The sequence below is a fragment of the Zeus faber genome (genome assembly GCF_960531495.2).
Source record: "Zeus faber genome assembly, chromosome: 4".
Taxonomy (NCBI): Eukaryota; Metazoa; Chordata; class Actinopteri; order Zeiformes; family Zeidae; genus Zeus; species Zeus faber.
The window spans coordinates 27,143,312-27,156,653 of NC_137191.1; the positions used below are offsets into that span (position 1 = coordinate 27,143,312).

At 42.5% G+C, this 13,342-nt stretch overlaps 1 protein-coding gene across 1 annotated transcript; it reads left to right on the forward strand.

Annotated features, from left to right (window-relative positions):
- Window positions 1-379: 379 nt before the first annotated feature.
- On the forward strand, window positions 380-10,596 carry pik3r6a (phosphoinositide-3-kinase, regulatory subunit 6a; the record flags this gene model as incomplete). The annotated part of the gene is made up of 6 exons (XM_079999523.1): window positions 380-443; window positions 5,069-5,228; window positions 7,140-7,213; window positions 7,842-7,956; window positions 8,840-8,910; window positions 10,478-10,596. 6 exons carry the CDS (start codon window positions 380-382, stop codon window positions 10,588-10,590), a joined length of 597 nt encoding a protein of 198 aa, XP_079855649.1. The 3' UTR covers window positions 10,591-10,596.
- Between the last annotated feature and the right edge of the window lie 2,746 nt (window positions 10,597-13,342).

Consider the following 13,342-nt stretch of genomic DNA (forward strand, 5'->3'; position numbering starts at 1 on the left):
ATTGAATTGAGACCCTTATATAGGTTGTGTATAACATTTACTGTGACATATTTCAGAATACATTAAATAATATTGGAGTGACTCCAAGATTGTAACGTTCCAGGACTTGACTAAATGTTAGAAATATTTTTCATTTTTTGCTAGAACTGCACCTGCCTCGTACCACCACAGGGTGGTGCTGTTGTCTAACAATTCCGCCACCTCGGCAGCGCACAGCGGACCGTGCGGCGCCGGAGCGCAGTCGTTGCTGCGTTTCTCCAACGTCATCAGACCAACATCTCCGAGCGGGAATCTAACCCGCCAGGACACCGCGACATCCCTGCTGAGGAGGTATTTGGTGTGTGTCGGGCCATTGGAAGGGTGGACACAACGTCGAGTGATGGAGAACAAGCAGTACGGAGCTCTGCAGAGTACCAGGTGGAGCTCAGACTTCCCCAATGCAGGTACACCAGGCTCTCCATCCGATTCGATCTGAAGGAGTTTGGAGTTTGTAGTATCCACAGGTGGTATCATTGTGTGTGTGTGTGTGTGTGTGTGTGTGTGTGTGTGTGTGTGTGTGTGTGTGTGTGTGTGTGTGTGTGTGTGTGTGTGTGTGTGTGTGTGTGTGTGTGTGTGTGTGTGTGTGTGTGTGTGTGTGTGTGTGTGTGTGAGAGAGAGAGTGCGCTTGACTATAAAAGCCATTCTACTGTTAACACTATCATTGACTTTACTTTTTCCTCTTCCTTTTTCTCTCTCAATTCAATTCAATTGCATTCAAAGGTCATATTAATCATGGGGCATTGACATATTGCCATTGACTTTTATACTACTAAAGCAAGTGGAAAACAAAAAGTGAAAAATATAACCTAGAATTAAAATAGAAAAATGAAAATGTTGTAGAGAAAAACATATAGAATACACAGTCAAGTTAAGCTAAAATACAAATAGGAATTGCAAAGTAAAAAAATATATATATATGTATATATTATGCTGTAAATAGAAGTAAAGATATAGACTAAATCGCAGACAGATTTCTGTAAACATTCATTGCACTCTCTCTCTCTCTCTCTCTCTCTCTCTCTCTCTCTCCATGGTGCTGCTGGTGGTTGTGGGGTGCAGGGGAGGTTTTTGGAGTTGGAGCAAGGATGACACATTCAGACCTCATTCACTACGTGCCTTCAGGCTCTGGTAGCGTGATGTGAAGGTAGAAGAAGAACTGAGTGGGGATAGGAAGAAAGAAGAGATGAAAAATTTCTAGAGAGAGCAGCGGAGCAGAAAAGGGAGGGGGAATCAACGGAGAAACTGTAGACTGTTGCAAAGGGGAGTTTAGTATGTTTGAGTATGTGTGTTTGAGAGAGTTGGAAGGAGAAAAATGGGTGTGTAGATAGGGTGTGTGTGTGTGTGTGTGTGTGTGTGTGTGTGTGTGTGCTCGTAAGTGAGTGCAGAGAAAACCACAGTATCAGATGTGTCATCACCCAGTTTGTCCAGTATGACAACAAGAACAATCTTCAGGTGTCAGAGCTAGATGTACATAATCTAAATCACCCCAGTAATATGTGTATTGCACACTGTAGGAGCTCCAACTTAAGAACAATCTTCTGAATATAAGATCAATTTTATTTTCATCAATGCACGATGCAGCTCGAACAGATGAATGGATAGGTTTGTTGTGCAGATACAGGGAGTTTGTTTACTGTGGCATTCTAGTTTTGTCATTACTGTAGCAACTATAAATAGAGATAGATAAAGATAGAGGCTTAAAAAATTACGACTTACCTTGTACAAAAATGAAGACTATGAGATGATGTCAGAAAAACAAGGTAATTAAAATTATATATAAAGAAAGACCATACGAATTATCTCTAAATAAAGTAGTTTAAAGTGGTGATCCGTAAGTTTATTTTGCATAACAAAAAACGTATTTGATATTTTATTTAGCTGGCACTCGAGGAGAAACCACCATTCAATGTATTTGCGTTTTGCCTGCTGTGGTGGAAATTCACCTTTACTACTTTAATAAATCAACTTAGAATCTCGGTGAGAATTCAAGTAAGGATTACTTTATTGAGCTCAAGAGAAAGCGTCCTACACACCAGGTAGCATGCCAGAGGACTTCTAATATTTCTTTGTCCACATTGGCGTTATAGCGTTCAACAAGACATCCTATGATACAGGAAGGTACATTCTGATTGGAGAGAGGTAACTGGGGGACAAAACACATCAAAGACATCCTCTCTGGGTGTCAAGCTGACAATGTGGGAACGGGGGACAGTGTACTGTATAAAAATGAAATTGTTCCCCAAACTGTGAAGACAATGCCCAGCAGGGGTCGTAAAGCAAACCCTGATAACAATCGATGATAACACTTTAGACCCCAGTGGTTTGATGTCTTTCACCATCTGGTGCGGCATCAACGAAACAGTAATTAAAAGTTCAAAACAGACATTTGCCTTCAAGGAAAACATTGGCAAACAGTCGTAGTCAGTAGTTTTACACCACAGTGCGCTCCTCTACAGTATATGTTGTTTCCATTGTTGGCGGCGGGTTCCGCCTTTACCACAATTTTTTCTGGATTTCCACTTAAATGCTTTTACAGCGTGTAAGTGCATTTCTAAATGCTAAAAACATTCCCCCATTTTCTACCATGAGGATAAAGTCCAGATGTGTGTTCTGCCCCTTGGCTGCCTGCGCATCCACACTCACTTGTAAACAGGAAACTGATCTATTGGCTGCATGTCGGCAGCACGTAGAACAATTAATCCTGTTAAGTTGTTGCCAGAGATCTGAAGTTACAGACACAAGATATGGATCAGGTCTTTGAAGCGCCTCTCCTTTCTTTTCGCTTCATGAGGAAGGAACAAATCACTCTGCTAACAGGGTGGAAAAGTCCGCAAGAAGTGTTCCGTTTCAGTTCTGTATGAGACGTTTCAAGTGACGCCTTAAAGCAACATGCTTTGAAGCAAAAAACGCCGAAAACGCTTTCAGGACGCTGCTTTTGCCGAACTTCTTTCAAAAACAGTGGCACCATCTAGTCAGGGCTCAACAGTATTCACTTTTATGAAAAGTGAGATTGTGTTGCAAAATATAACATGTGACTAGAGCTATTACAATTAGTACATAGTTAATCTCTTAATTGAAATTATTTGAGATAATCACAATAATTTTGTAAAATTGTCAAGATTTCACGTTCATGGGAAATCGTTCAAATTTAAGTAAGTAAGTGAATCTTTGTTGCACTTTTAAAAACATACAGTTACAAAGTGCGTTGCAGAATCTTCAAAATCATTTTGATGATTTGTAATATGGAGAATGGCACTCTTTCCTTCCCACCCACCCCCACCGGAACGCCTCTTCTTGCACTATGTAACTTCTGTGTTCGGGTTCGAAACCGCGAAAAAAGTGTTTAAATTTACGGTACTCCGTCGCTTGCTATATATTTGTCAAAATGTCCGGTAATAATACTCACAAAAAATGTAGCCGCTCCACCTTCCCAACGGCATGGACGAGACCAGTGGTGTGCCTGGCACCCCACTGGCCCAGCACCTCAGTCGCCGCACACCAACCCTCACTTTCATTGCACCACAGGGTTTGTTTCACCCTCTGACTCGTGCATGCGAGCCGATCTGCCAGGCAGAGCACATCTGGTACCTACACCAGTAGCACTCTCTCTCACTCCCCCCCGTTACCTAGGTGTACATTATATTTGCATTTGTAACATAGACTGTTATTGAAACGTGACCGATAAGGTTAAAATTTGTCCAGTAAAATAAAATATTAAACTATAATATCTCACTGGACAGGATAATCCCTGTGATATTTGTAATAGAAAACAGAAAAATATCAAACAGTATATAAGATATTTGGACGCTATCCACCAAAACTGGCCCTGCATCCCAACCAACCGTGGTCACAACGCGCAAAATTCCCGTAATAAAGCATCAGTGTGTGTGTGCGTGTGTGTGTGTGTGTGTGTGTGTGTGTGTGTGTGTGTGTGTGTGTGTGTGTGTGTGTGTGTGTGTGTTTGCCAAGCAGTGTGTCAGGATCGGTTCCCGAATAAGTGAGTTTGATCAAGGGAGACAGCTGGAGGAGTAGGAAGAGATGTCTTCGGCGGGGGGGTATATTATGTCTATATTAAGCATCATGTCGTCTGAACAGTAAGAAAAGACCTTTTCTACTCCGGCTTGTTATCATCCAGGGCTTATCGAATTAGCATGTTGAAAAGACTACAGTATAACAGTGTATTTCTAATTGAAACTAAGCATACTAATTATAAAACTACTACCAGTTATGAAACTACTAGTTAGTTAGAGAAAAATCTTTCTCATACCCAGTGTAGGTCGGTGCAACATGAAAACATTTTTTATTTATCCAAACATCAAGGGTAAGTTGTAACTTGACAATGTGTCTGTGTTTTAAAGGAATGCTGAGGCTTTGTGGTCGGTGAATTTGCATTCATGACCAAAGGAAATGTTAAAGACAAGCTAAGAGGGAAGGCTTTTCTCAGAGAATGGACTAATTCACTATGAGGTGCCTTGGGGTGTAAGCGTCTTCATCCCCGCAGTCTTTTAAACTGACCGTTTAAATTGGATTCCCGATGGTCCTTTTTCAGTACCTTTGTTTTATTGACCTACTTGTTTTCAGCTGCAATCACCATCTATACCTTCTCGGCATACAGCGGGTATTTGCTCAGTACTTAAGGGACTGTAAAATAAACGGATAACAAGAAAAACATCCAAAATTCACAACCATCATTTTATTCATATGACAAAGGGGTGGGGCATCAAGGGGGCGGGGTTGGGGGGTGGGGATTGCATAAGTGCCTCCAAGACACGACCTTTCAATTTTTGTTTGGAGTGCGCGGCCCCTTGGCATCTCGGGCTTAGTTTGAGCTAATATACCAAATTAAGTCATATTGTATTGTTACTGCTTGTTAGTAACACTAGTGTGTGTGTGTGTGTGTGTGTGTGTGTGTGCGCGCGCGCGCAAGTGTTTGCTCCCGTTTCAATCAGTCCTCAGACATGTCTGAGGACTGATTGAAACGGACTGATATGCTCTTAACATGTAAGAAAAGATTTCTGGTCAAAGACAGAAATCAACCCGGGCCTCTTTCTCCGCTCCGTCCCGCCAGAGGGGGACATGGTGTCCATGGCTGACTCCAGCATCACGGTGGACGCCATCGAGGGCGAGCTGTTCAAGATCGAGAGGATCCGGGACGTGCTGGTCAGGAGGGAATCGGAGCTCAGATACATGTGAGTGGCTCTGCAACACCTCTGTGCTGTTCACAGGCGGGGGGCGGGGTGTTGAACTATTTCCAATATGTCCCCTGTGTCCCCCAATAATCCATGCATATGCCTCCACTGCATGTCATTGGTTAAGACTCACAGAGGTGTGAGTGAAGGGCTTTCCTTGTTATATTGATCAATACGTTGCTGGGGTGGTGGAAATGGTGATTTGTGTGAATGAGTAAATGAGTTATTGATTGGTTGGTTGATTGGTCGGTTGATTGGTCGGTTGATTGGTTGGTTGTCTTTCTGCTTAGCTTGATTGATTAGTGTAAGTGCTCTTTAAATGGAGGGCTCTCAAGTTTTTAAGAGCCGAGCTGAGCATCACCCTCTCGCCTCTCACGTTCCTCTGTCACCATCGTCATCTGCCCTCCAGCTGTGACACACAGATCAAAACTCAAGAGGGGGAAGATAAAGAAGAGGAAATGAGGCAGCGAGAGGGAGAGAGAGAGGGGGAGTTGATGTGAGAAACCAGGGAAAGGAACACCTCTTTCTTTACCTCCTTCCTCCGTTTTGATGTTAGGTCCCGCGGTGGAAAAATGGTGAACGGGAATCCAATATTTGAGCGAGATTCCAGGATGTCGTCAACATTGCTGCTGCTTGTCTGACTCCCAACTTGCTGAGAAAATTCAACTTTAACTGCATGTGCATTAAGTCCAAAGACCATACGGAGAAAAATGGACGTAACTTCTGTGACGTCACCCGTAAAAAAAAATTGGGGTTTGGGTTTTTGCCCAACGCCACCTTGGCGGCAAACAGAGCCGGAAGTGTTTCAACCTTAATATCTTTTGAATGGAACAATATTTTTCCAAATCACGTCCTATTAGTAGAGGGAAACTTAAAATCTGGAGACCTTTAAAAAAAAGAATTGTTCTGTGAAAAACTGTGTTTTGAACGAGAATTTTATTTTTTACCCCCGACTTTTTCATCTAGTGGCCGTCAGCCATATTGGAAGGGGAAGGTCTACAGGACGGTAGCGAGACCAGCTATGTCGTACGGTTCAGAGGCGGTGGCTCTGACAAAAAAGCAGGTGGCTGAACTGGAGGTGGCAGAGTTGAGGATGTTGAGATTTTCATTGGGAGTGGGATGAGCTCAGGTTGGACAGTTTGGAGGAAAAGTGAGAGAGGCCAGATTGAGATGGTTTGGACACGTGTGTAGGAGAGATGAGAGTTACATTGGGAGAAGGACGCTGAGGATGGAGCTGCCAGGCAAGAGGAAAAGAGGAAGGACAAAGAGAAGGTTTATGGATGTGGTGGGGGAGGACATGCAGGCGGTTGGTGTAAGGGAGGAAGATGCGCAGAACAGAAGGTGTTGGAGGCAGGTGATCTGCCGTGGCGACCCCTAACGGGAGCAGCCCGAAGGTGAAGAAGAAGATACGAGCCATTGATTTACTAGGAGCAAAAAAAAGCTCCGCGCCAACCTGCTTTCTGTCCCCCTCCTCTGTCTCTCCTGCACTCTTCATGAGATACATTTTTCTCCATCTCCTTTGGTCTTGGTCCTTTGTCTGCACCTGGTAGCTCTGGTCTGTCTCTTTCACTTTCTCTGTCCGTCTGTCACCTCTCTCTCTCACCCCTCTCTCTGTTTCTCTCCTTCCGTTTCTGTCTTTCCCCTTCTGTATCGGGGATGTGAGTGACGGGCCACGGCGGGGGGGAAATGCCACTGAAAGACTCCGAAACGCCTCTGTGATTTCTGAGCCGCTGGGACGATTTAATCTGCGGCTTGACATAACAGATCAATATAACCTCCGCCTTTTCAATCAGTTTTTTTTTTAATGAAAGATGAAAAAACTGATATAATATAATGAAATAAAGCTTTTGTGTGTGTGTGTGTGTGTGTGTGTGTGTGTCTGTGTGTGTGTGTGTCTGTGTGTGTGTGCAGGATGGATGACATTCAGTTGTGTAAGGAGATCACTCATCTGAAGAAGGAACTACAGAAGCTGATGTGCATTCCAGGTAAGCAGCAATGTTTCAAGAAGTCCATTTTCGAGGTTCCTTAAAAAGTATATTTTGGGGAGTTTTTTTTTTATTTATTTATTTTTTTCCCCTTCGGGTGGAGGGGGAGCCGTCTGATTTGCCGCAAATAGATGCCAGCAAATCGATTAAACCCTACCTGAATTGGTTTTCAATCTAAATTAGAGGAAGGGAACGCAAAAGAGAATCAGCGCGGCGACAAAACACACAGCCGAGATCTATCAAACGTTTCACGGCATCTTATGAGGCTCGATTTGAAATGTGGGAGGGTGCTTTTGATTATTTATCGCCTTGTCATTTTAGAATTGGACAAACTTCATGACGTGCCACTGCAAAATGCGGCGTAGCTTCTGTCAGAAAACTTGACGGCACCGCACGGCGGCCTATTTCAGCAGCCAACCCCTCCTGCGCCTCCCCTGCCTCCGCCTGTTAGGCTCTACTCTTCTATCCAATTCAAGCTCATCACTCTTCTATTTCTAGCTCACTAAGTATGTCTGTGTTTGCGGTGGAGCCCAGGCGCCAAGCGACGCGCAATAAATAAAGATCATTTTAAAGTGACTCTAAGAGCTGTCCGTCAGAGCTATAATTACTCAGGTCCGTCCACCTCCAGATAAGGACAAGTCCAACGAGGACAGACAGAGGGAGGAGGAGCTGCTGCTGCAGATCCACAAGCTGGTGGAGACCAGAGACTTCCTGGTGGATGACGTGGAGTTTGAACGACTTAGGTGCTGGTTTTTTTTTTTTTCAATTTTGCTGCATTGCAGATTACATTATATATATATATATATATATATATATATATATATATATATATATATATATATATATATATATATATATATATATATACTTCATTGTATCTTGTTTCAATGTTACAGTGTTTGTTTACAATGTAATATTAACATTGAGTCACACCAAAAGGTATGAAATAGAAACATACACATATAGATATAAATGATATACACAAATCATCATATTCCATCTGTAGTAATTCTGTTTAGACATTTATATTTAGTAATTATATTTTTTCCGCTACTTCAACACAAAGGTCAGTATAATAATAACAACAAATGATAGAATCTTAATACCTCAGGAACGGAAAAAAAAAATTAAAATTTAAAAATTATTGTTATTATAATAAATAATTATAATACAAATATAAATAAATAAAGTTTCATTTCTGAGCATTCTATATTTTAAGTTGCCCTCGCTTCTCTCTTTACATTGTTTTAAACCTCAGCCTTCTCCCAATTTTTCCTTTACAAATATCACATCACACATACCCTCCCAAAATCCCACGTATGTCTTTGTATCCCAATTAAAGGTGTCTCTTGCTGATCTTCTGTTATCTCTGCACTGGCACTGACACTGGCTCAGGTTATTAAAATACAGTGTGCCTGCGGTTCACACCATAGGGAGGTGAGAAACTGCAAGAAGGAGAGAAAGAGATGGAGACAATAGAGTTTTAGGAAAATGTATGTCAGGGAAAAAAACAAGAGAGGACGGGTGGAGGATGAGGAGGAGGAAGAGGAGGGTTTCACAGGGATGTGTTGTCAATTATTCTTCATAACAACAGAGATTGTATTTTGTTGTTGCTGTCTGTAACAGGGAGAGAGAAGAAGACAAGGAGATGGCAGACTTCCTTCAGTCCAAGTTGCCTAAAACCATCAAGAAGAAAGGTATTTCCGCACCTTCCGCGCTTTTATCCCCATGCGGTGACATTTCCCAGGCATCATCTTCAGGCAGCATAAAAATTACGGGTATAACGATTCACTGATACGAATGGGAAACCGCTTTCAACGTTAAAGATGCGACTTCATCGATGCACGAACCTGTGGATCGATCTAAATGTACCAAGGACCAATCGATGGCCCCGATTCTAAAATGACCAACCGGTTGATTGAAGCGTTGCTGCTACTTCTACTTTAGTATAAACTAAGTTGCTGCGGAAGACTCACTGATCTAACGTTACAAGTCATGGTACTCTCACAATAATAAATATTTATTTTGTTTGGAGGCACGGGGAACAGGACGCACAGTGGACTGGAGATCGCTCCCTCTCCATTATGCAATCCACTGTCCTGATCCAAGGCGGAGCCGGACAGTCCCTTAGTTGCGTTGAACATTTTTGTTTCATACAAGTAAGAAACTAACCAAAATAAATAAATCCAAAATAAAAACACAGAAAAAAGCCCTTCCCTCTTGTGAACACATTATAACTGAGAATTAACACTCAATTAATACTCAAATACTTAGAATTAATACTCAAACTCATCCAGGGTCATTACAATATTACAGTATATTGTATATCACTATATCAGAATCACAATGTATTAGATATTATTATATCTTATTGCCATAAAGTAACAAAAATATTTGGGATTCCCTGGTGTTTTATGAAATCAATCTATTTGAAGGTAAGCAATGACACTTTTATAGAATTGGCCTATTTTAATTTGCAATCAAAGATGAATGTCTACATTAAAGAAATGTTAAAAACGGTATCAGATTGCATCAAATCAAATCGCGCCGAATCGTTCTGTATTAAAATGTATCGTCCCTGAATCCTATCGGAGCCCATGTCTCTAGATACGTATCGGGTCGTCTTATAATGGAGAGATGCACAACCCTAATAAAAGCCCATTAAAAGACGAAAACTAATCCCGAGAAGACGAATTGTTGGTTGGATTTGTTTTGGATTGTATTTAACATTTCCTGGAGTTTTTTGCAATATGCAGAAGCGTGAAATACATTTGCTAACCAATGCAGTTGACTTTGCATATTTTGCACGGTCAATGCATTCCACTGGCACCAATGGATTTAAAGTTTTTCAATTTGCACTTCATCACATTTCCAAGACGCTCTACTTATGTGCTGTGGGCAATTGGTTACAGTTCATTTGTTTGTTTCTTGCTTTATTTTTCTGGTTCATTGTTAGTTTTTAGGTTTAGGTATTCTTTATTGCAAAATTTCATTTTTTAGCCCAATTATTACATTTATCAACATTAATTAATATTCTACTTATTATTATTATTGTCTATTTTTATGTAGCTTTTATGTGAGCTGCTGTGATTTCCCTCAAGTTTCTATCTATCTATCTGTCTGTCTGTCTGTCTGTCTGTCTGTCTGTCTGTCTATCTGTCTGTCTGTCTGTCTGTCTGTCTGTCTGTCTGTCTGTCTGTCTACAGGGCCATTATTGAGATTATTTATTTATTTTTCTCCGTTGTGGCGCCCCCTGTCTCGCAGGCCCCGTCCCAGCCAGGAGGGTGATGTCTCAGCAGCAGAGCTCCTCTCCCTTCACCAAGACTGGCCTCACGCTGCTGAAGGAGTGCTGCGGCTTCACCTGCTCCATCATGTAGGCCGGGGGGCGGGGGGCCATGGCGGAGGACCACAGACTCGAGGGGGGCCAGGGAACCATAATGGCCGCCCCATTTGGCCGGCCAGCCACACAAAGTCAAACTTTTTTGCAGTTTCAGCTTTTCAAAACCCAAGCAAAAGCTGCGGAGGCGTGGATTCCACCCGTTCGCGATGCCAGTTGAGTAATGTTCCGGGGAAGTGGTGGATGATGCCGGTGGAGAACACATCGGGGGAGGGGATTGTTTGTCTGGTTGGCTCTCTTTCATGCTTTATTTTTGTGTTCCGTCTCCCGTGTCTCTGATCTCCCCATCTCCTGTCAGTCTCATGCTTGGTTTAAAAAATATATATAATAATTCCACTCGCCGTCTCGCTAGAGGAGTAGCATCAGATAACAGCACAGTATGGAGAACATTCTAATTAGAGAGCCCAACGGCACTGCCCAGCCAGTTAAATTTTTAAAGCCTTGACTGGCTAGTGATAACGGTAATTACTTCATTACGGAATGAGTTGTTTCACCAGAGTCAGCGGCCTGCCCCGTATGTCGCCGCCGAAACTCAGTAAATAACAGCAGGAGGCGACGCTAATGAAGCTGACATTAATCTGTGGCTCTGCATGGGAGAAACCGCTCAGGAATGGACAGCGGGTCTTAATGCACATGACCTTCTTCAAAGAGTGTCGGTCCGTGAACAGACTAATAGACTAATAGGGATTTTTGGCATTTGTGAGTAGGTGATACGTGCCTTTCCTTTTTGAGTGACACACGCTACACAGCCACAAATACGGTTCTATTTCCTTGTCAAGGGGATGCCATGGCAAGGAGCGTATGTCAGTGTTTTTCAACCACTTTTTTCCCGACCACAATTTTCAAATTCCAACTATCAGCGGTAAATAGCCAGGATAGCAGCTCTGTGTTCATCAAAAGAAGCCAGAGTTTCATGCTGAAAGTGATTATTGTCAAGTATTATGTTTTTTAAGTGCTCATGACAGGTAGTAGTAGTAGTGTGCCATAGGAATTTTTTATTGTAAAACATGTCATGATAGAAAAATGGATGGGAAATGCTGCTCTTTGTCAGTATAATATTAAGACTATATAATACGTATATTCCCAGTATAAATGTATACTATGGCACAGTCATAATTTTAGGGGTTGTTTGGACCGTAGAGTTATGATTATGTGCTAGTTAACAGGTCTAAATCACCAAAATGGCTCTCAGACATACCTCCCCTATACGAGCTGGTTGATATTACCCCACAATTTCCAGTTCATCCCAGAATCATGTGAAGAAAAACTTCCATAAAGGATGTACAGTCGACTTGATGACTCAACCTGCCCAGTCCCCTCTCTCTAACAACGAATAGATTCACCCCGTTAAGGCACATTTGGTAGGGAGCTCTTCACTTTGATTCCCTTGCATCAACCCAGAAGACATCATGACATCATGACATGCTCATTGACATCCTTCTCCAGAGGACACGGTGGAGATTTTCGAGCGGATGCCGGCCTGAGGTCCTGGGTGACGTGGCGGCCAATCAGAGCGCAGAGCGTGTGCAGCGCTCGCCGTGTCACCGAGAAGAACGGTCACCATGGCAACCTTGCATCGCCAGACGCCCCCCCCCCCCCCCCCATCCCCATCCCCTGTATCCATACCATGAAACACACATTGGGTTGAAGCATCAGATAGATGCAATCCTGAAGGGTCACACTTTAATATTCTCTCTCTGACCCTGTTGTGATGATGCTGCCGATTTCGCTGCGGCATTTCCATCACACACCATCTGTGTAATCTGGTGCTTTTGGTGAATATTCCAAAAGTCGCCCAGGGTCCCGTGTGCTTCTACGCTTCTACCCTGATGATTTATATGCAGCCGTGAGTTAGAAGCCACTCGTATGCTTTCCTTCTCTCTTTCACCCGGGATGAGAAGATCAGAAAGAAAAAGAAAGGATCGACCATGTGAGAGATGAAGAGAGAGAGGGGGGAGCAGAGTAAAGGAAACCTAATAAGCAACAATAATGCAGATAGAGCGAGTAAGGAAATAAGAGAGCGTGAGAGAGAACGAGTGAGGGACACAAAAAAATGGCAACAAGGGAGGAGAGAGCAGGGCAGAGAGAGAGAGCGTGTTGGTTTGTTTTATTTCTACTTTGGTGTGACTCATCCCGTGGAGGTGGAGCCACCGCACCTTCCCATCCGCCCAGTCCTTTGCAGATTATGCACAGAGCCTGTGGTTTACCGTTGTGTGGGTGTACAGGCCGGTGCGTCTTGGCGTATGTGCAAAGTGCCTTAGAACACCAGGAAAACAGCAGGAAGCTGACAGCGAGTTCGTCATCACTTTGTTACTATGGCAACTTATCAATTTCATGGCATAGCTTTTCTTGGGCTTCTTTTTGGTCCCGCACGGTTTTCCAGCCGAAAGGATCGTTGTAAATAAGCCTTAACGCATACAAAATGCTCAAAAAGGGACACAATTGCATTTAATTTCTGCTTATAGTTTTATTCAGGTGCTGTCAAAGGATTAAAATAATGAATTGTGATTATTTGCTTGATATTTGTTGTGATTAATCATGATTAACTACCATTTCAAATTTGCTTTTTTTATTTAAAAATAAATAGCCATACTATGATTATGATTATATATATGGAGAGAAACGCTAAATAATCTCTATTCAAATTATTTTTTATGGCATTTACAACATGGAATTGATTTGAACAGGGTTTGTACTAAGATCAAACTACACCTCAACATACAGTAAATAGT